Raw genomic sequence first — 23,476 nt, 5'->3', positions numbered from 1 at the left:
TGGTTTTGTAAATTTTGGTTCTTGTAAATTTTGGAGATGGTATTGGGTATTTTAACCATGATCTTGCAGTTGTTTTTTTTTTAAAAATGAAAATGTCTGTAAACATGGGCTGTGCCAGAAAGCCTTTGTCACCTGGAGGTCACCTAGAAATCCATTTGCTGGTGCCTTTGCTTGGCTTTTCCAGGGAATTGGAGAACCTTGCCCCACCACTCTCTGCCCTCAGTCTCCTTTGCCCACAGCAGCCCCTGCCCTGCCAGCTGCCTGTCACAGAGAGTAAAGACCACATTTCCTCTTTTTTTAAAGGAAGCAGACCCAAACTGGGAAAACCACGAGGCAGGGTTAAAGTCTCTGCCTGGAGGAAGAGAACAAACTTCCACAACAAACCCAACCATGCCTCCACTGCTCCTGCTCCTGACAGATGATCCCCAGAGTGGGGAATGGGAACAATTAAGGGTTTCCTGGGGGAAACTGAAAGGTAGAGACAGACCCAAGGGAAGGCAGATGGGATATTTGTCATCTTCCCTGGTGACCTAGCTGGGCCATAACTATCCCTGGTATCAGAGCAGGGAATCCATGAGAGCTGCTCTCTCTCAGGCCCCTGCATCTGCAGTAAAGCAGCAGCACTCGTGCTCAACTTCAGCTGTCTCAGGATTGCTCCATCCCCAGCCCTTTCCAGCAAAGGAGAGATGGCAACTCAAGATTTAAGGACAAAATGTCCTTCTGCTTTTTTTTAAAAATTGTTTTTATTTTTGTATTTCTCTCTCTGACACTATCATATTTTCTGGAAAAATCTCTTTGCCAGGATTTCTTCTCCTGGGAAGATGAGAAGCCTCAGAAAAAAAGGAAAACAATATTATCTCAGTTGCTTCTCCTGTGTTTTGCTGCTTTGGAATGTGGTTTGGACATTGTTTATCCAATATGTGAATTGTTTTGACTTAATGACCAATCACGGTCAGGCTGTGTTGGGACCCTGGAAGGAGTCAGGAGTTTTTCATTATTATCCTTTAGCCTCCTATCTGTATCCTTTCTCTATTCTTTAGTATAGTTTTAGTATAGCATTCTTTAATATGATACAATATCATAAAATAATAAATTAGCCTTCTGAGAACAGGGAGATTCTCAATTCCTACTCCGTCTGGGGAACCCTGCAAATACCACACTCTCTTATTCTAAGGAGGGATAATTTGAGTATTGAGGCAAACCTCTACTTCACTCTTGGTCAGAAGATACCAGGAGATTCAGTCAATAATTTTTTAGGCCATATGATTAGTATCTTTCCAGAGGCTAGTGATTCAAGTTAACCTGTAGTGCCACACTTTTTAAAAATTATTTAAAAAATAAAGTAAATATAACACCCGGCCTTGGCTTGAGGGCTGAGCTGTTTATTCCCCCTTGGCACAATGCTGTCAACAATTGGCATCTCTGCAAGTGTCAGCAGTTACACATGTGCACAGCTGTGCCCTGTGAAGGTCAGGGAGGGTTTGTAATTCTGCAAGTCAGATAACATTGGAGGGCATTATCCTTTTGCCTGCTGCTACTCCCTGTGATCCAGCACAGCCTGCAGCACCTCCCTGCACAACCAGGAGAAGATTACTCAATTTTTTTTCCCAAATGCTGAGCCCAAGGTATGCAGAGCACATTGCAGAGCAGAAATGCTGCTCTCATGACCTGTGATTGCCTTTAATTTGGTGACATCACATGTAAATATGGCAGGTCCCTTCTCTTCCATGGCATCCTCTCTTGTGATGCCTTCCAAAGAGAATCCCCAAGCTCTTATGCAAAAGCAGAAATGATGCCCAGCAGTAAGCACAACTCCAACAAGGCTCCACTGAGTTACCATTAAACCATATTCCAAAGTTTACCTTAGTTCCTTGAAGGGGTCTGCCCTGACATTGGGAGTTTCTATAGATTTAGGGAACACTGTGCCTTCTGCTCCTGAAATCACAAAACAAAACAGAAGACAAATTGTAAACATTATAAGCTGTTATCAGGGGAGTGATTGTCAAATCATACCTAGGTGCAATTTAACCCATTGCCTGACCCCATGCCTTTCTTGCACATCCCTTCTGTCCCCAGAAAAGCCAGACTTTGTTCAGCTGCAATGGGTTGCCTTGATTGCACGTGGGGTTTGCCTGTATTCTGCACTTCTGGCTGGAAAAGCAGGTGCTTGCAGCCCAACCTGGGGAGAGGCTGCTGATGCAGGGAGCTTGGAAAAAAACACCCTTTGCTAACCAGGCATCTAATCCAGCTGCATTCCTCATGGAAGAACATGGATGCATGTTACAACATCATTTCTTTCACTGGGCTCCCAGAGATGCTCAAGGGAGAAAAGCAGATTTTGACTGGATCCCTGCAAGCACCTCTCCAGTCAGGCTGTGCTCTTGCCTGGGCAAAAGGAGGGAGGTGCAGCCTCGTGCAGGGCAGCACAAGCAGACCCTGCCCCAGTCCCAGCCTGGCCACCAGTTCAATGTGTGACCCAGAAATTATTTAACTTCTGCTCATTCCCCCCTCTCTCAGAGACAATGGGGAAGCTGCACTGCCCCGTTTGCTGACTGGCTTTAGACCTGTGACCTGCTGGGTACTACAAACAGCTTGTCTGTGCTCCAGACCCCTGCAATCCTCTTCATGGCCACCTGCACAGCCCAGCTGGGCCATTTCACCCAGCCATCCCTGAACTGGGTCCATATACTGTGACCAACCCTGTTCTCTCTCCTCTAGAAAGATGTGCTCTCCTCACATCACTGCTGTGAGCCAAAGCCCTGCCACCCTCTGGCAACCCTTTCCACTGACTGTTCTCATTTAAATTGTGCATCTAGTCTGAAATGGTCCCATTTCATCCTTCCCCCACTGAATCTTCTCCAGTCCTTGTGTGCCAACCAGCCTTGCATGAGGAGACTTTAGTCAGACACCGATGGTGACCCAACGCCCCCAGCCTGCTCTGATTCTCTGAGAAGTTCTGAGCTTTCTGAATCAATCACCGTGAAGCAAATCCTCTGGACTTCTCACTGCTTTATTTTTCCTGAACCTGTTCTACTTTTAAAATACTCTGTTGGAGCACAGGAGTCCCCAGGTGCTGTCACTGACTCTCTGCTGCAGAACATCACATTCCTGCTCCCACTGAAACTTCCAATTAAAACACAGCTGAGAGTGGCACTAACTGCCTCACACACCGAGTGTGTGCACTAGAAATTAATGTTCCTGTTCTCCAATATATAGCTGCCAAGCCAATGAGCAAGTATGACCTATATTCTTAAATTCAAACCTGTGGTCTTGCCTTCAGACACACTGTGAACAATTAGTCACTCTTTACCAGCAGTCATCACAGCAATTTCAGTGTTAGCATGCAGACAGCACTCCTGGCATTTTTTTATTTCTTTAGATTTTAGTCTGATAAAGTTATTGGTGCAAACTACAGATCCTGATGAAAACTTTTACATGTAGAGTTTGAGAGCACTCCTAACACATGCTGTTGCAACTGTTCCCTGTGTGCAGTTTGAAAGTCGTCATTACAGAATAGCAGATGTTCTGAGATGGTCCAAAACGTGTCGAGACAACTTTCTGCTGTAACTGCTGCCATAAGTGAGAAACACCTACAACTGCAGTATGACTACACTTTCTTTGCACTGTAATAAATTAACTAAGCTGTCCCAATGTGTTAAAGAAAAAAAAAATCAGAATGAAAACAAGCACTCTAACATTTATAAAAAGCTACCCAACTCTTTTTAACCCAGAAAAAACCAAAGTAAACTGAAAGATGATAAAATCAGCCTAAAGTTTGATGGTTTATACTTGGGGATTGAAGCTGATCCTATGGCACAATACAGATACTGAGCTTTTAACTTTACTATAAGCTTTCATTGTTACAAGTTGTCATAAGCAGCTGTAACTTGCCAGCCATGAAGGTTGCTACTATCAGATCTGTCCTCTCTCAACAGTTTCCAAATGATTTAAATCTCTGCTTTATCCAACACAATTGCCTTGCTCTTGGCTTTGCAATGCAATGTAGCAAAACATCCAGCCTGCACTTATCTGCATAATAGAACAGTGATTTTTGAGGGAAGGAGGATGAGAAGGTGCAGCTGGAGAGATGCACCCAGATATCCTTGTACCCTTTCCACCCAACATGGCTTAAATGGTGACTTTATGCTGGGCATTTTAATTTATTTTTAGACATCTTAAGTTAGATACTCAAGTCATGCAAACTCAAAATAACTACCTGCCTGTAACCAAAGTGCCTGCAGAATAAGGAGAAACTTTAACTTATTCCTAAACTTGGGGTTTTCCAGGCTTTCATTTTTTAGATTAAAGTCAGGAAGCAACTTTGGAACCAAGGTCAATGAAAGCCCCAATGCAGTCATTTCAAGGAAGTTGAAAATTAAAGAGCTGGGTATTTGTTCTTCCATTTTCTTGTCTTCCCTTCCTACACAGTTCTCAAACCCTCTTTTCCTGCCTCCCTTCTTGCCAAATCCATTAAAAAGTCCCTCATGCACTGGGAACAGGAATGAGATTTCCAAACCCTTCTGTTTCTCTCCTTTGATCTGAATTTGAAGTGAATGCTACCCGCCTTGCTAAGGCTTTCTGCCTTGACTGTATAATTCATATTCTTCTTTAATAACACAGAATTTCCCAAAGGGCCACCTGTCTCTGTCACTGAGCAGGACACCAGCCACGAGGGGATGCTGAGGGACCAGGACTGAGACATCCCTCTCTTGGCTCTGGCTGTCAGCAGCTGAGGGACCCTTGAGTTGGCAGAGAAGGTTTATCAGAAACACTGATAAACTTCCTTCACCTCGCCTAATCCTCGTCCTAAGTGTCCCCTTTCTGCAGCAGGGGGCTGATGGATGAATTCAATACTCTGGGGAAGTTCTCCCTGTGCTTTCACCCCACTGCCTGAGGATTTCAGTAAAGAACCATCCTCTTTTTTCTGTGCTATTGGGAATTTTCTGGGCCTCAAAGATGCCCCCTCCCTCCAGCCCCCTCTATCCTACACTGGAGAGTCTCAATCTCTGCCTGGGGGATCAGCAGCTCACGAGGGGAAAAACTGCCTTGGACTAATTCAGCTCCACTGGATTTTTGTGTCAAAGTTTGGCTTTTGGCCACTGTGGAAGTCCCCAGCCAGGCTCTGACAGCATCAGTGTTGGATGGTGTTGAAAGTGAAAGCTGGAGGAAGTGACCTCATTTTGTGGTTTTAGAATCACAGAATCACTGAATCAAAGACTCTGAAGATCATGGAATCCAACTGTGACTCAAGGCTTTGGCAAAAAAAGGAAGGGAAGTTTGAGGGAAATGTGCTGTTGTCACTGAATTGGGCTATTCCAGCTCTGCTGAAGGAAATTGGGATGTTATGGAGTAACAAATGATTGAAAATATGAAGTCCAAGGTGATGTGCTTAGAAAGCAGGACAAATTTCTTCTACATGTTGGAGGTTACCAAGATATAATATCCCTGGATAAAAGCTGAATGTTGCTCATGATTTATGGCAGTGTGACAGAGTCAAAGGGAAGGCAAACATGACTTTAAACTGAAAGGCAAGAAGAAAGTCTGACAGGAACACACACACACAAAAAAAAAGAAACCACATTATTTTAAGAATCATCAGTGAATCCTCCAACTATTGTGTGCCCCCTCTGCTGATCCCCAGAGAGGAAAAACTGTCGTGACTGCACAAACAGAAATCTGTCTGTCCTATAAAAGAAGCCTGGAAGGAGCTGGCTGTGCAGCTGAGCAGCATGGTGTGCTGAGGAAGGATCCTCATGCTGTGCACAAATCCATCAGGAGGGTAAGTAACACCAAGGGAAAGGAACTCCTGGTCCTAAGCCAATGTTTATATGAGAGCCAGTGCTTATTTGAGTAGCAGTGAACTGGTCCTGAGCCTATTTGGGAAGGAAAGTGAGGGTTTTCTAGCCAAAAGAGGAGCTACAATGGGAGCAGCTTTTCAGTTAGATGGGACAGACAATATGACAGATCTGAGAAATGCCTGACTAAAAGAACTGGTGTTCCAGAACCACGGGGCAGTGTTTTCAGGACCAGCAATTTCCTTCTAGTCTTGCATTCCTCTAGTTTTATTTTCACAGTCCTCTACCTGAGAAATGATGGGTTTTGGCAAATGGTATTAAAAAACAGCTCCAACAGTTCAAGAATCAGCTGCTACAATCTCCCTTTTCAATCAAAGCTGCTCTATCCCCCTACATCTTTTACTGAGTAAAAAGCCAATGTAACCTACATTTATTATTGTACAACACAGTTTCTGCTTCCTGAATTATCTGTTATTAAAACATTTTCTATCTGCCATGAAAAACACAAAAATCATGAAATAGAAAATTTCTATTTCATTGCAAAGTACTAATTTTTCTTTTTTTCATCATATGAGACTCTCTGCTGCTGCTAAGGGTAACTTATGTGCAATCAGCCAAAGACAGAAGAAAACAATAATATCATTAGGATTTAAACACACTGTACTGTACATCCCTAGGCAATAAATTATTCTTTCTCACAGTATTATATCAGAGAGGCTTCTATTATACTGATTCCTTCTTCTGACACAGTGCAATTTACCACCGATAAATGTTCATAAACAGTTTGACCGAAAAATCCATAAAGCCATTTCAGCTTTATTTTAAGTCCCATTTAATGTCCCTCAAAGATGATTTCATCAATGTGTTTCCATTAGCTGGTTCTCTGCCCAATAACTTAATTCCATACAATCAGTCAGGAACTTATACAGCATATGACAGGATCAACCTGAAGTATTTTGAATCACCATAAAGATTCACTCAGAGGGTATTTTGGGGTTTTGGGCTTTTTTCCCCCCCTTGCAGTGCATAAGGTGTGGGGTGTCAAAGACCCCTGTATGTGCTCACTTCATTCAAGAACAAAAACCAAGAGTCTCATGGCAAGAGAACATTTCCAGTCCAGTTTTAGGGTTTGGACATGGAGGAGCACAAATGCCCCAGGAAAGAAGCAAATCTCAGCTGGAAGGTGCATCTCAACCAGCACCAGCTCCCACCACAGGAACACAGGAATCTGTGTTCAGCTTTTCCAGCTGCCTCCTGCTTTCCCAAGTGCCTGAGCTGCATGACACTGTCCGGGCACCTTCCCTGGTGCCAGGGGCAGCCCCTGCTCCCTGTGCCAGCTGGGACTCAGCCACTGTGCCAAGACACTGATCACACCCCCCTCCCTCTGCACAGAACCTGCTCTGGGCTCCCCCTGCTCTCTGCTGGGACAGGGAGAAGAGGAGCTCAAATACAATGCAATGAGAGGTTATTTTAGACTAATAATTGATGCTGCTGCTGTCAGGGGTAGGTGGCAATCAGCTGAGCAGCTCTAGGGGCTGAGCAGAATGCAGGGAGACATCAGGTTTCCACTCAGGAGCAGATACACCTGGTCAGCTATTCCCCACATCCCTTTTTCTGTTCATTTCTCTCCCACTCTGTATTTTTTTGGTGATAATTACAGACCTGCAGCACACCTTTAGTGTTGTACATCACTGCTTCCAAATGAAAGTGGGGTCTCAGAGGCCTGTGATGAACCTGGTGATTAAGTTTGCCTTAGTGCATCTTCTCTTTAGTGTCTGCAGGACTGTGCAAATGAGGGGGGGAAGGAGAAGGATCTGCTGTGATTTTTTCTAGCTGAAGTCAAGAGGCAATGTATAGTGTGCTGTTGGTCTCCATAAACTACTTTTATTCCCACTATTATTGATCAGGACACATTCTGCAATTTGTTCATGAAAACACCCATCTGAGGAGGTTCTCTCCTCTGCAGGTCTCATCAGGATAATATGTGACAGTCTCAGAAAGTGTGTGCAAACAGATGCCCAGGAAGTAAATCCAATACAATGCAGGTAAAAATTATTTGTGACTGCTTCTTCTAATTCCAAGCTTTAAAAGCCTTATTCATCCTTAATTTATGTTTTTAAATGGGTGAGCATAGTAATTGCTGTTGCTCCCCTTGAATCCCATTAAATCTGAAATCAATAAGAGCTCTATTTCAGGGTCCAATAATAGCCTGGTTAGGTTAAGCCAGTGCATTGAACAAAAGCCATGAAGCTTCATTCACATTTCTTTCCAGGATCCTGTAAAAACACCTCATTGCAAAGGTCTCTCTGTCTTCCTTTTTTTGTCCAAGTGTTGGGCAGCTGTTCTTTTAAGGGCAATCAAAAATTCCTGAATGATGAGGGCAATAATGAGATCATGTGCAGCATCAACAAAGTGTTTATAATAAAAAATGTCATATAATTTTTTAAAAAAACTGATTCTATTTCTTATTACAGATTATTTTTAGCCCCTGATCTTGGCACTGTATGCACACAGGGAGTGAGCCAAGCCTTAGGCACTGAGTTAGGCCAGACAGGAGCTCCTTGTGACTCCAGCCCTGCTGGGTGGAGGAGAAAAAATTCTCTGTCTCAGAGTCCCAAGGAATCAATGGAGCCTGGGTTTTAAGCTGGAAAACTTGCAAACAATGAGATGAGCTGCAAGCCCAGAGAGGAGCAAGTGGGTCATTAGTGATGTATGTGCCTGCAGTCACACCATCTCCAACAGCCTCCCTGCCACAGCTCATTTATCTGAGAACATAAAGGGAAGAACAAAACAGAGCAGACAGGCTCACACCCAAACTGAGAAGAGACACAGGAAAAAAGGTTGCTGCAACTTATGCTGACCTCTAGATATTTCCTTCTTGACTAGTTTTGGGGTCCTTCAACACTTTTCCTGCAGCTCAACAATAGCAATGTCATCACTGAATTCCTTTGAAGCTCTTCTCAACATTCTTGTGCAAAGTTGCAAAGGAACTCAGGGGAGCACCTGAAGTGGGAATACACAGTGGAAATTTATCATGGAGAATATTGTGTGAGCTTCAAACAGATCAGCTGGGGAGGACACTTAGGAAATAAAATATAAATCTGCCACACTTTTAAACTTGATTTCAGTGTTTGGTAAGTGTACAGTATGTTTCTTTCATAATCCTTGTGACATTTAATCAATATTAATCTGATGGTGGATGATTCCTCTCTTTCCTTAAACAGGATTAAGGGAACACAATCTGAACACACATTTCAGCCTGGACTCGAAGCCTATACACTTTACATAAATGCTATCCTTTCAGCCTGGAATGTACTTTAAGTAAAAGCAAACACAAAGAAAACTCCTCAGTATCTCTCTCTCCCAACACAGCTTGTTCTTGCCAATAAAAAGACAAATTTGCAATCTGGGTGAGTGGATTTTGAAAAAGGAGAGCAATCTAAGTTGGATTTGCCCTTAAAAAGAAAAGAAAACAGCATCACACCTATTGACCTTAAAGCACGGGAGCTATCAGAAGTATTCATTCAAGAATTGGTAATTTAAATTTCTCCCCTTGCATAATGTGAGAAATACTTTATTTGAAAGAAAGCATCCAACAGTTGCATCTCAACCTCTGGGGAAAAAACCAAAAACACCCTAAACCCACCCAATTCAACTAAATCAGGTTTCTTTTCTATACAGTTTTTAAATTCTCTGCCACTGCTGATTACAGGTTAAATCACTTCGTGACCCCTGCTTCTTCATGGATACAGCAACAGTACGATTCCTAGCTGAGAGGAAAAAAAAGAAGAAAAAAAAAGAAAAAAAAAAGAATTTTCGTGTGGCTTTAACCACTGAGAGTAAACATGTGTTTTTGCCCTCCACTACTGCTTAATTTTGCTAAACATAATTTTTTCCCATCATCACAGCTCTGCAACGAGCTCAAGGAAATCTGACAGAGCTGCTCTGCCCCAAGTGAGAGCTACAGGAGTTAAAGACAGTGGAGGAGGCAGTTTCCAGCCTGGCTAGTGCCAGTGTAAACCCTGCTACCTTCATTTGTCAGCACATTTCCCTGCTCCCCTTGTTTTATTCCCCATCCCTCTCATGCAGCACCAACCACTACACGACAGCTTGGCAACTGCTCCAGGACTGCATTAGTGCTGCTGCCCAATCACCTGTGGGCAGGGAGCTCTGAGCATTGCAGCTGCTGCCCAGAGAAGTTCATGCATCTCCAGCAAAAGGTCAAATGCCTGTCCCAGCTGGCTGGGGCTCATTCCATCCCTGGCTGAGAGCACAGGAGGAGCTCAGGAGCAGCCCGAGCAAGCTGGAGCTCATTTACAACTGGGTGAACTGGGAAAGGGCTGTGGCCCAGCTGATGGTGCAGTTTGGTCCAGAGGCACAGCAAGGCATCCCAGTGAGGTACCCCAGAGAATTCCCAGTCCTTTGGGTTGAAGGCACCTTCCCCTCCACTGCCTTTGTAAAGGAAAAGGATTAGAGTAGGAAAATGTCTCAGTTTCATAAGACCATGACTCCTTTCAGAAGGCCACTCACAGACCTGCAGCAAGGACATGTTTTTCAGGGCAATGCCCAAAATCCACACTACAAAGACTGAAGCTTGGCATTTACCCTCAGGCATAAAGCTGCAGCAGACTCAGTGGTGAGACCAGAAAGTTCCATTTCTTCTCTGGGTCAGGCCTGATTTCAACACTTGGCTACCACAGTTGTTCCCTCTGCCACAAACACATCAGCAAAATGCCATTTGGAAATCATAATGGCTGCTGTAAAGGGCAACCATGCATGTTCTGATCCATAAATGATCACTGCTGAAGAAGGGTACATGCTGTAAAAATGGGTGGTAATTCCTTGAAACTGTTAAATTTCTAGATTACCCCACCCTCTGAAATGACTGATACCAGTCAAATACCTCTGTGGATTATTTAATGAAATATAAGTTCTCTTACAGTCATTAAAGTTATCCTGCTGTAACTACTGCAGCAAGTAAGAGCTGAAAAGGACATGCCAAGAAGTCCCTAAAAGTTTAATATGGAGGAAATGTGAGCAGAGTTCTCTAACCAGGCTGGCACTGCAGCCACAGCTCTGCAGGGCTCCAGATCAAGCTAATAATGGAGCCCTGAAAATGTTTGTGGATGTGAAGCTTAGGGCAGCTGGGGCAGCTTACACAGATGTGTTAGCTCAGCAACATCCCCATTAAATCCTGCTCTCCTCTTGACCAAAGTGAAGGATATTATTACAAAGGCTTTTTTAACCCTTCCACGAGGAACAAGCCACAGCACCTTGTGTTCCACAGATGCAGAGCAGGTCCCCAACAGTGTCATTTAAAAGAGTTCTCTCCAGTCACAGAGTCACAGAATGACAGAATAATTTGCCCTGGAATGGACATTAAAGGTCATTTTGTTTCAACTCCCTTGCCACAGGCAGGGACCTCTTCCACTAGACCAGGCTGGCACCCACAGCTTCTCTGGGCAACCCATTCCTGTGCCTCACCACCCTCACAGTACCCCATTTTTCAATGATATCTAATCTAAATCTAACTTCTGTCAGTTTAAAGCCATTCCTCTTCCTCCATCACTGCATGCTCTTGTAAATAGCCACACACTCCTGGACCACACTGCTTTAATTGTTGGTGCTCCTCCACTAAATCCTCTAAATTCCTTAATAAACAGCTCATAAATAAAATGCTGGAAATGTGCCTTGGATTTAATTACTCCAAACTTATTAATAAACTTGCAATAACCTTTCAACAGCTGATTCCTCTTTCCAGGTGCATTCCCAGGCAGCTGGAGAGAAACTTGAACAAAAAAAATGTTCCCAAACTAACAGTCCTAAAAGTCTAATCTGTGGTCAGCACTGACATGCTCCACATGGTCCAGTGCCCAAAGGGTGCTGGCTACAGTGGAAAAAAAGCCACAAGGTAGAAATGGAGCTACTGGCTAATTATTTGACAGGAGAGCAAGGAAAGATTGGTGAGATCAAAGGTGCTTTTAAATCAGCCATGGTGCTGGGCTGGCTCACACTGCTCCTGCAGTCTTTATTCTGGGAGATGAAAGGCATCCTACCCCACTCTAAATACAGCTATTTTAGTCAGGGTTTGCCACAGGAGAAGGCTTTAGCCAAATCTTTATCATTAGGCTCCATTAGTAGAAAAGCCTCTGCCATGCTAATCCAAATGTCTGAGAGACATTTTCTGGGGCGTGGGAGCAATCCCTGCATTGTTCTGTTGTAGAGAAGGGACCCTGTGGGGTTGTGATTAATCCTATCCTTGCTGGAAAGCAATACAGTAATTTTAACAGTGGTTACAAAGCTTGGTAGATTTGTAAGGGGACAACATCCAGCCCATGCAGTCCCACCTCCCACACAAACCCAGGGACTGCCAGACTCCCGTAAGCTGCAGAAGTGTGGCTTTTGTGGTATTATCTCAGCTCACTGCAATGCATGTGGATTCCCATCAACATTTAGTCTTAAAAAAAAAAAAATGGTTAAATCCATCATAAATATTAAACATCAGAGTATAGTGGCAAGTTTCCCTGAAAACAAACTTCAAAAAATAATCTCAAATAAGAAAGATGTCAAGGCCCCTGGGAGAACTGACACTGGCATGTCATCAGATGTTGTCTTATAAGGCTAAATTAAGCATCTGACCAGAGTTTAATTTCTGTAAAAACTCATGCTAATTTAAATTGCTTTAGATTTAATTAAAAATGCCTTTCTATAGAGATAATAATGTAACTCTGTTAATTAGTATCAAGTGGCATCTAGAGGGCATATTTAAAAACTAATCTGGAGAATAAATAGAGCTAATTAACAGTCAGAATAATGCTTTATGATTGTCTTTTATTTATAAATGCTATAACGTTCAATAAGCTATTAAATGAAATTGTAATTAATATATATCAAAGTTATTTTTAATACTCTTTTAACCAAATAGTGTTTCTTACTCCCTGTTTTTCAGATGGTCTGGACACGTTTCATTTCTGGAGGGAGGGAGGGAGTCAGGACGAGGCAGCAAATACAAATTCAATTAGGAGCAGCTCATTTATCTCCCCTGCAAGGGTCTGAGTTAGGAGCCCTGGGGGGCTCCAGCCAGGTGTGAGCTCTGTGTCCCTGGGGTTTGCCCAAATCTCTGCTGACCACGGCAGGGGCTGCCAGGGAAGGGCTGCACATCACCCCACACACCCTACAGGGGCAGAGAAGGGGCAGATTTTGCCTCCAGAAATCCAAACCTTGAAAGGCAGAGCTGAGGTTCTGGGGAAGGAGAGCAGCTCTGAGTTTTGCTATGGGACCTTTCAAAATACCATGGGGTGCCCCAGTTCTATTTGGGTAGGAAAGGGATGCTAAGAGTGAGAATGTGCTCCCATCTCATCCCATCCCATTCCATCCCATCCCATCCCATCCCATCCCATCCCATCCCATCCCATCCCATCCCATCCCATCCCATCCCATCCCATCCCATCCCACCAGCACACGAGCACTGGCTGAAGAGCTCAGAAGTAAGAAGGGCAGAGTGGAGTTGTTGTAGGGCTCAGTTCTTTTTTAGGGTTCTTGCAGGCAAACAAAAGCTCCCCCAGGGTTATGTGGACCCAGGCAGAGCTGATGTCCCAAGCTGAGCAAGGCAGAGGGGATTTTTGGTGTCTGCACAAGGTTGTGTCAGTGTTACCAGGGCTCAGATCTGCCCTTCCCCTGCCATCCTCCAGCCCCTCCTATGATGACAGCTTTGACTGGATTCACTGTACCAAATAAATTCATTGAAATTACGTCATACATGAATAGAAGAGGTGGCCAGCTCTGTCTCTCTGTGCCCTTTAATGCTCATAAATCAGAAATAACTCCCCAAAATACAAATCAAATAAAAAGCACTTTCATATGGAAATCTGCACTGCCCGTGCTGCGTGGTTTTTTGAAGCACCATCAAATGCATCATATGTCCTACTTGCATTTGTTTTTAATCTATAATTCTGTGTATTCTTCCCCTTTTTTATCCCTTGCTAATGTTGAGAAACCCTCTAGATACCCAGAGCAGGGTTCATTTCAAAACAGGAGAGCACCTCTTTTCTCAGGACAAGGATTCAGCATCGGTTTGTAGCACAAACTTCCAGAAAAAAACTTTGGAGTCTTTACAAAGAAAAGAGTTATTGTCTCTGGCAATATTCAAAGCTGGCCACAAGAACTGCTGCTCTGACCTCTGTGGGATGACTTTCATGCCAGGTTGTTGACACACACTTGCCTCTACAAGAAGTATTTGTTCAGTAATAACAAGAACAAGTTGAAATTATTTACATGGCCTAGATGGGTGTCAGCAGACACATTCCAGCAGCACCTGAGAGCCCAAACACCAGAGGAATGATCAAAGGAATTTGTCTGTGTGCTGCAACTCGGACTGGCCTTCAGAGCAGACAAAAACACTGCAAGAAACACGAACATATGGTGTAACACTTCCCAGCATGGCAAACAGCCACGGCAAACACTTTTGGAGATAAAATTAGATTGGGGAAGCAAAGCTGGAGAAAAACAAAGCCAAGAATGAACTCAGAAAGCATTTCAGCTCAAGGTCATTGGAATACTTGCTATGTACTAACATCACCAGTAGTATGATTTTTTTTTTCTTTCTGATAGATCTGCAGAAGTCAAACCAACCTCGAGAAACACTCAGTTACAGGCAAAAACCAAAGTGCACTACAGTGATCAGCAGATTTTTGATGCTGTTTAGTCTGGAGACTAAAACAAAGCAGTAACTCAAAATAGCTATCAAAATTAATTCCTGGTTTCTTGAAAGCACAGAGGAACTTTAAAGCAATTTTTTTAAAGTTTGTAATCTGAACAGGAGTACTTGCAGCTTGTAAGGGGAAGGTTCTGTAATTTTTTTAAATCAACAATGTAAATCTCTCTTGTTTTAAGGCCTCCAAGAAAACACTTAAAAACTGTTGCTTCCTGACTTCACCTACCCTGCAAGAACAAGCTCTGAAAGGTGCAGTGCAAAGGGAGCTTTGTTGGAGGACATGGACTGCTACAAATGTCCCCAGCTCTGGAACACCCATACAAGAATTTTGAATGGGCCTCTTCAAAGTTCTAAGCTAACAAAGATACTCTGAACTTTGTGAGGTTCAACATTTATCCTGTGAAGCCCACCTAACTTTTTATAGCTGGTGACTGAACTAGGCCAGTGTGTAACAACAGTGATGTGCAGAGAGCTCCACCCACCCTGCCCACAAACAGGAACCATCCAGAACAGGACATCAGGCAGCAAAAAATGTTAAGGGCTGGATACCAAGTCCCATTTATACTATACATAATATACTATTAAATAGCTAGAAATTATAGTAACAATAATAATAAAAAAATACTATCTACATCTATATATAATTCCAAGCTCCTTATTGATCTGTTTTTACAAGAGAAGTAAGGAACGGTTTGGAATGAAAAGATGCATCCAAAACAAGTCACTGTAAAACAGATATTGGTGCCTCCACAGAGACCAGCAGCACTGTTGTGTGACTGTGAACAACACTGAGCTACCCACTCTGGTCCTGTGTGAAGACATTCCTGACCAAATCCCAGACTAGCCAAAGAGTGTAGGTTGAACTGGGGAGCACAACAATTCAAGTTCCAGACAGTTAATTTTATATATCTATCAAATAAGTTTCAAAATTTACAATTGCCACAGCTGTTTTGTTTCTCTAATTAATGACCAAAAAAAAAAAATCCAAAGAAACAAGAAAGAACCCCCACATCCCAAACCCAGAGTTTATCCCCAGTTTTCATTAGGAAATACCATTTATTCCTACTTTATTAGGAATAAAGCCTGGCAGGCAGCACAGCTGGGGAGGCAGATCCTCCTGGTGTTTGTTTCAGAATGAAGGAAGAGCTGGTGACAGTGCTGGCACCAAAACCATGAACCCTGAGGTTCCCTTTGCACAGTGACTGCAGACATGGGCACATCCCTGGGGCAGCTCCTCACTGTCCTCCACCCCAGATCCAAGAAATAAAAGCTGTTCAGGTACCAAAACTGGTTTTAAAGCTATTTCACTCAGCCAGACAAACCACTTCCAGGGGAGTTTTTAATGGAGGGGAAAGAACAAATTGTGCAGGTTAAGAAAAGCCCTCACACAGAAACTCCTGGCCTTTATCAGCTTGGAGAAGATTCAAAGCCATAAAGACAGCAGAAGGTTTTATCTCCAAAAGAAGCTTTCGGCAAGTAGGAAGGAAAGTCAGGCAAAACTATACTCAGATTTGAAGAGGTGCATATTAAAACTGTGGCTTAATGAACAATCTCTTACCTAGAACTCTCAATCTCTCTGCTCCAACCACCACTTCGTTGTCATCTGCAGAAAACAGCAATTTTCCAGAGAGGGTTTTCACCTCAAATTTTTGGCTGTGTGCTTCCACTGCTTGGGGACCTAGGGGGAAGAAGCTTTACTTTAGGGAAAAGTGTAAGAAAATCACACAGTAGCTTCATACATTCAATAAACCCATTTGCTGAGTAATAATAGTTCAACAAATTGCATCAGAGACACCAAACAGAGAGGCTTTTTAGATCTTATTAGGAAAGGGCAGTTTTCTACACAAGTAACAACTGTTCAACTATTTCTATTTATGCTTTTGCAATGCTCATGGTGTGCCATAAAATCACCACTGAACTTGGGATAGCTGGGATATTTTTATAAAAAGACAGACCCATCTGTGAAACTGCAATGAACAAATCCAGCCATGCCTTGAGAGTATTGGTGCAGGTGTAAGAGGCATCAAGAGCTCCTGGGCCCATTTTGCTTGGACTGATGCTGCTGTGTAAAAGATTCCTGGTTTTCTAGCTTTTAAACATATCTGGATTAAAATTCTATCAGTGTCATGCACAGCCCAATTAAAAAAAAAAAAAAAAAAGACAAACATCAGGACAGGAGCAAATGTTTTGTTTTAGACACCTTCAATCATGTGCAAGCCAAGAAACAATGGCATTCTCTCAAACTGCAGAAAGTTTTTAGGCAAGCAAAACTTTCCTTTGAAGATCTTATTTCAATTCTGCTGCTTTTCCTGCAGGCTGCTGTGCCCTACAGTGCTGGAAAGCCTCTGGCAATTCGTTTTCTTGTGGGGGCTGATAAACATCAGCCTGAAGAGCCATTCTGTGCAGGTCTGTGGCTCAAAGGCTGCCAAGGGTTACAAAGAGGCTGCCCTGGGTTACTGACTGAGCCAGACTTTGGACAATTCACCACTCATTAGCCCTCCCAACTCCATCCAAGGCACAGCTCTCATGGAATATCAACCTGCACAAGGCAGGTGATTGGACTTTGCATTAATTCCAGCCATCTTCAAGACCAGTCTCATTTCTCAAAAAACAAGAGAAATAGCCCTTGAAAGCCAGTATTTTCTTAAAAACTCCATCCCTACCTACCCACAGGTCACCTGTGCTGGCACCTGGACACACAGAATCATGCAGGTGGTTTGCACTCCAGACAAGTGAGGCCATGCTGAGATCCCTGGAAATACTTAAAAACTCATGCAGCCACACAGAGAAAATCCAGTAAATTCTGATTTGTGTCTTGCTTATTAACCACCTTCCCACTCATCCTTGCAGTAGGCACAACATGGGACCACATCTTTGCTCCACTGTGAAACCAAAGCTGGTGCTGAATGCATAAAAGCTCAATAACCAGAGCATCACACTGGGAGGTTATCACTGAGTCCCAAACTCTCGTGACACAGAGGTGCTTAAGTGAACCAAACACCCTCTTGAAAATACATGGAGAACCAACAAACTGAAGATCTTCATTCTGAATGTGAGAATCAGGAAGCCTGGGGTCGAATTTATTTCCTTCCTCCAGGCAAGTTTCACACATGCTGCCTAAATAATTGCTCACTGAAGCTGCATATTTAATTATTTAATACTGTGACTAAAGGCCAAGATGTTATATAAGCAAACCAAGCAACCCAGTCTCAACTTAGAAACATGTTTATGGATTACTGCCCTTGCCACACACCAATACTTCTCACAGTCCGTGCATAAATCTCAGTAAATCTATCTCTGTCCCATGTCAGATATTTTATACCATATATAAAGTGCCATATTCCTTATATAATGCATTAGACTCTTTCAACCCAAATTATTCATTCATTCATTGAAAGGCTGCTGTACACTGGGGATTTACAAAACACCCATTTCCCCACCCAACACATTCTTGTTTGGGTGCAAAGGGAGTTCTTCATCAGCAGGAGGACTTTAAATTGCAAACTGTTGCCACAGTTGGGCTCCAGAGTTCCCAAGATTTCAGGCAAGTTATAAATGTCTTCAGAAAAACCTGTTCTTGTTACAACAGAAAGGTCAGCCTGGCGTATGTTCTTCTTGACCTGATGTCATACAACAAACATTTCTAACTCTGGACTGGCTTTCAGATGAAAATGATGGTTTGTTTTGTTATCAGACAGCCCCAGCCAGGTGCCTCCCCAGCACAGCTTTCCTGTCTCTGCCTTTGTTTCTACAGAGTGCAGTGAAGTTTCATTTCTACCCCACAAGACACCCAGGCTCCCCTCTGTGTGCTGAAGCCAGCCCAGCATCCCAAAACACCCACTTTCACCCCTCCAAGCAGCCTTTGCCCCTCCTTACCTGTTACAAGGCGAGTGAGGACTTTTGTCTTCTCGTTGAGGATGTTCACGGTCACGTTCCTGGCGGACTGGAAGTACAGGGGGTTGCCCTGGAACAAGACCACGAGAGCAAGGGTGTGAGATGGGGATGGCTGCCTGGGCGAGGCAGCTGGAGCTGTGCCCCCGAGCCTGGGGTGCACCCACCCTGCTGTGACTCCTCCAGGATAAGCCCAGAGTGGTCACCACAGCTCTGTCTGGGCCAGGCAGTGCCTTGCTTTAGGGATGACTGACTCTACCAACCAACCTGTAATTTTAAAAGGTGATATGGGACCTGACCTAAGCTTCCCAAAGGTGTTTCAGGAGGGCGGTTGACTGCAGCAGTGCACTTCAGAGGCAAATCTGCAAAATTGCAGCACCTGATGACTCCAGTGGGTGACAGTGTGTGCCCACCACATGAGTGAGCCATGCCCAAGGGCTGGGGAGGAGAAAATGTGATTTACATGTGGAGAGTGCCTTAGATCTCAAAGCACTTGTGAACCACCTGGCACATCTCCCCACCACACTGCGGGCTGGGATTCCAGCCTGTGACCAGACCCATCCTACCAGGCCCGCAGAACACAAGACACAAACTCCTCCCCACTTCCACTCTGCCACAGAGAGTTCTACCAATTTCTCATTGTAATGCTTTAAACACACGTCAGAGAAAGGAGCCAGAGCAGCTGGCAGCACACAGGAGCCACACGGCGACCTGGCAACATCCATCTCAGGTACTTCAGCTCAGAGTGAAGCCAAAGCAAGCCCACAGCTCCAACCATCTGGCTGCTCCTGTGTGCAAACACAGCCCAGGCGCCGGGGAACTCGTGTTCTCCACAGGCTGCCCCAGCCTGCACAGCTGGGCACAGCTGGCTCCTCAGGGGCTGCCAGCCACCCACAGCACCAGCACGGGCTGACCCCAAATCAAATCAGCCAAAAATCCAATGTGAGAGATGGAAATTCACCACCAGCATCTCTTTGTAACGCCTAAAGCATGCAGCTGATCAGATTCATCAATTAACTGAGACACAGGATGGGCAGAGGAGATAAAATCGCAAGTTGAAAAATTTTCAACTTAAAATCAGCAAGAAGTTGAAAATTTTTATGTCCAATGTCTTTTTTTCCAGCTTTTCAAAATTTTTCCATTAGGAATGAATAATCAGGGTGGGGACAGAGAATTGTGTGGGTCAGGCATGTTCTCCTTGCCTCCTGAATTTGTAATGAACTCAATATTTTCATAGATGCCATTTTTTCTGGATCATGGCAGAAGGATTAAGTTGTCTGCATATCAAATATAATAGGAACACTATTATAGGAATATAATAGGGTGTTCTGTGGTGGACTGGGCCTTCAGGGAACACTCTAGTGGTGAACAAACAATTCCCAGCAGTGTTTGCAGAAAATAAACCTCAAAAAACTAAAATAAAACCAGCCTCAAATGACCAAATATTCACAGTAATTACATTTGTTGCCTTCACTGTTTTTGCAGCATGTTCCCACAGGCAACCCTTCAACAATAAAGAGTAAAATGGGGTTTATTTGATCAATTATAACTAGAACATTTTGGCTACATCCAGACTATTTGCAACTAAATAAAAATAATAACAAAAAAATGAATTTCACTTAATCATTTCCAGATCTTGGACAAGTTTCAGAAGCTCTTGGTGCCTCTGTCCCCTCCTACACTAAATGAGGACAAATCAACCTTCTATACTTCTGCAATGTGTCAGACACCTTAAGTATTATTGTATACAAAACTGAATTATGATTAATAATTTAAAAGTAAGGATCAGTTCTAATGACTTGTAATGATTCTCCTTTTCTCTAATTTTTATTTGTTATCTTCTAGAACTTCTAGAAATGAATGCTGATTATTTATTACTATTTTATGGTTAACAGCTGAGAAAGAAAAGATGGCTTCACTTGGATCCCCCCTGCTCAGGGACCTGATTTGAACACACCCAGGAACAGCAGGTTACTGCTGCATATCCATTTCCCACTTACACATAAAGAGTATTTTTAAAGGTAGACAGCTACAATCTGCATAATGTATAGCTATGGGTGAGACTATAACTACTATAAACACGCCATAGGAAGCACAGAAAAGTCTTTTTTTTTTCTTTTTTTTTAAACTTTTACTGTTTGAATTTTGCTTATGGAGTTTTGAAGCAGCGGGAGTGTTTTGAAAAAGCCACAAACTCTAGTTCACAGTCAGGCAAGAAAAATAGTTCAATTCCCATGACTTTGAAAACTCTGTTGCTGCTCTTTGTAATATGAGATTGCACGACAGAGGAACTACAAGATAAGCCAATGTAAAAAGTCACAGAAAGAGTTCTCTGAAGAAGACCTACAAGACAAGGAAAGAGCTGGTATCCATCTAGAAAAGGCCTAAAATACATAATCAGACATGGAAATGTTTACTCCAGCATAGTCATCTCATTCACTCATTCAGAACTCAAATTCACACAGCCTTCAAAAAACTAAATTTCCCTAATGGAGGAGTTATGTTTTTATTGGTCTGCAGGGAAAGAACATTGGAAGCACTTAATGCAATGCCTGCTCTCATTTCCATAATTCTTTTTCCATTAAGGAATGAAAAAGAACTGAAGAAATTACTCCCTTTTGCTGAAAATTCGGCAGATTTTCTATCCATCATCTTCTGTTTACAAAGGAAATAACATTGACATCTTTTAAACTCTGAACATTAAAAAAAAGATGTTTCCTCTGTTGCAAGCTTGATGATGATGCCAGCTTCTTTCAATCACACAGAACAAAATAATGAAAGCTTTAAAATCCAGTTAGGATTTACAACTGAAAAGACAAAGCCTTCCCCTTCTCTTACACTTTCATGTTACCATGACACAAAGTGAAGTATTCTGATGCATATGAGCAGGTGGAAATCTAGATCAGTATGGCATCAGCACCACAATAAAACAGTTATGGAGAGAAGCAATATTTTCATAAACTGTCATAGCCCTTGATGGAGCTGGAGTTGGAATAGCAGCATGCAATAAACAAGCACATCTTTTAAAGTCTCTTTGGGCTGGTCATGTCCTTTCAGCTCACCATGAACCTACAATTGATCTCTGCAGGAAATCCTGGAGAGTAAATACATCATTCTGCCTCTTACTCCAGCTCATTAGCAGAGCCAGTGCCTTAAAATAATTCAAATGTTTGCAGACACACAACAGCATTTGCCACAGCTACTCAATATATTAAAACATTGGACACATGCTGCAGAAAAAAAGAATATGAAAAGTGCAAAAATATGTCAAAACTGCATAGCTTGGTTCCTCACCAAGCAGAGGTATCCAGTAAAATATAGAAAACTTCACAAAAGGTATCAACTGAGTGTTTGCTAGGTTAAACACATGGCAAAACAAGCCAGAACAGCTCACTAGCTGTCTTTCTTTGGCTCACTTTGGAAGAGATGCTAAAAACTCCCAGATCAGAAACTGAAACAGAAAAAGCCCTTTGACTGACAACCTTAATTTGCAACTGAAGCAATCCCAACTACTGCTGTCTTCTGGGAAATTCAGTACTTAAACAGATGTCCTTAGACACAATAATTCCCTGTTTTAGGGAATTATTAAAAATATTTGGAAATCCTTTTAAATTTTTACAGGCAATTTAAAAATAATGCCTCACAGTTGGCGTGTTTGTAGTTCAGATGGTCAAAAGGAACAGCTTTGATCTGATCCTATGGATTCACAGACTTCACACAGTAAGTGCCAAGTGAAGCTTGTGGAAATAATGGAAATGGTGAATTTCCGGCAGGCTTGACAAAATAATGGTAAAAATAAAATCTTAAAGCATAATGTCATTTAGCAAGGAGCTAAATTATTATTATGGAGAAGTCACTCAGAGCACCATTTTCCTGCTCAACCCCACCTCTCAGTGACATTACAGGAAGCAAACACTGCTCTGAGCTCAGCTGGACTGTCAGAGGGCAAAAGCTTGTTTTCTGTAAGGCAAGCAGCCAGAAACAGCTCTCCTGCTTCTGGCCCACAGCCACAAGCAGCACTCACCTGCCTGCACCCCTGGGTGCTGCTCCAAGGGGAAGTTCTGGGTGGGTAATAAATAAATAAATTCCTTTCTTCAAATCCAACCAGCAGCTAAATGTGGTAACAGCAATAACAGCAGTGACACTTTCCTGCACTGCATTTTCCACTGGTAGGGACAGCTCAGAGCTGCACCTCAGTTTTTTCTGGGTTGGAGCAGCAAGAATTCATTGCCCAGTTACTGAGAGACAAAGCAATAATTTTAGGGCACCTGAAAAGTTCTTCATTAAGAATGGCAAACCTCTAATGAAAAGCCACAAAGGCATCCCACCTCTGTAGTTTCTGTAATTTGTGTGGCCCAGAGCACTGCTGAGGACACCACACAGGGCGCAGCTCATTGGTGCAGGTGTCAGGCATGTCCCCTCAGCCACCAGGAGAGCTGCTGGTGACCTTTACTCTGTCACTTTTGGTCAGCTGACACAGACATGTTTACATGAGCCTTCCTGACCCAGTTCTGGATGCTCCCAAACCACCTGCTCCTCTGTCAAAGGGAAGCACCTCACTGTGTGACTCTCAACAGAGGGTTTCCAAACCACAGAGGTCTCCAGAACACACTGTGAGCAGTCAAAAAGCCCAGGACCTGTCCCCAAGTGTGCATTTCCTCCTGCCTTGGGAACAGAAACTCCTTTGGAGAGCGTCTGATGCTGGAAAAGTTCAGAGTTGGCCCCCCTAAAACAGAGAGTTAGAAGGAGATTGAGTAAAAGCCCTTCAGAACTGAGAGATGCTGCAGGGATCAGGCAACTGGCACTACCATGAGCCTCAGCAAAGCTCACAGAACATTGTGCAGACACCATGCACCTCCTGAAGAGCAAACTGGAAGCAGTGGACAGCATCTACCTTTGCCTGTGAAGAAAAATACAGCTGGGGAGCATCTACTGAACCCCATCCCTAAGATCCTGCTTGGAACACCAGCCTGGCCTTCATCTACAACCAGCAGAAAATCTAGACTTCATGCTAAACTTGCAAGCCAACCATTATTGTTTCTGTGTCAAAAGTTCTTCCTCCTTTTTCTGGTCTAGA

The 23,476-nt window shown here is 43.2% G+C and overlaps 1 protein-coding gene across 1 annotated transcript in view; it reads right to left on the bottom strand.

Moving 5' to 3' along the window:
- The window catches only part of SGCD (sarcoglycan delta), a 306,777-nt gene that overhangs the window by 36,839 nt on the left and 246,462 nt on the right, over nt 1-23,476 (bottom strand). Inside the window, exons 5-7 of the mRNA XM_036392009.2 lie at nt 18,385-18,472; nt 16,067-16,186; nt 1,863-1,935 (exon numbers count right to left, since the gene is read on the bottom strand). Coding sequence (XP_036247902.1) covers nt 1,863-1,935; nt 16,067-16,186; nt 18,385-18,472 — 281 coding nt within the window. The remainder of the gene's footprint in view (nt 1-1,862; nt 1,936-16,066; nt 16,187-18,384; nt 18,473-23,476) is intronic.

The sequence above is a fragment of the Molothrus ater genome, chromosome 15, assembly GCF_012460135.2.
Source record: "Molothrus ater isolate BHLD 08-10-18 breed brown headed cowbird chromosome 15, BPBGC_Mater_1.1, whole genome shotgun sequence".
Classification (NCBI taxonomy): Eukaryota; Metazoa; Chordata; class Aves; order Passeriformes; family Icteridae; genus Molothrus; species Molothrus ater.
The sequence above is the reverse complement of the archived record's forward strand: the minus strand, read 5'-3'. Positions and strand labels throughout refer to the sequence as shown.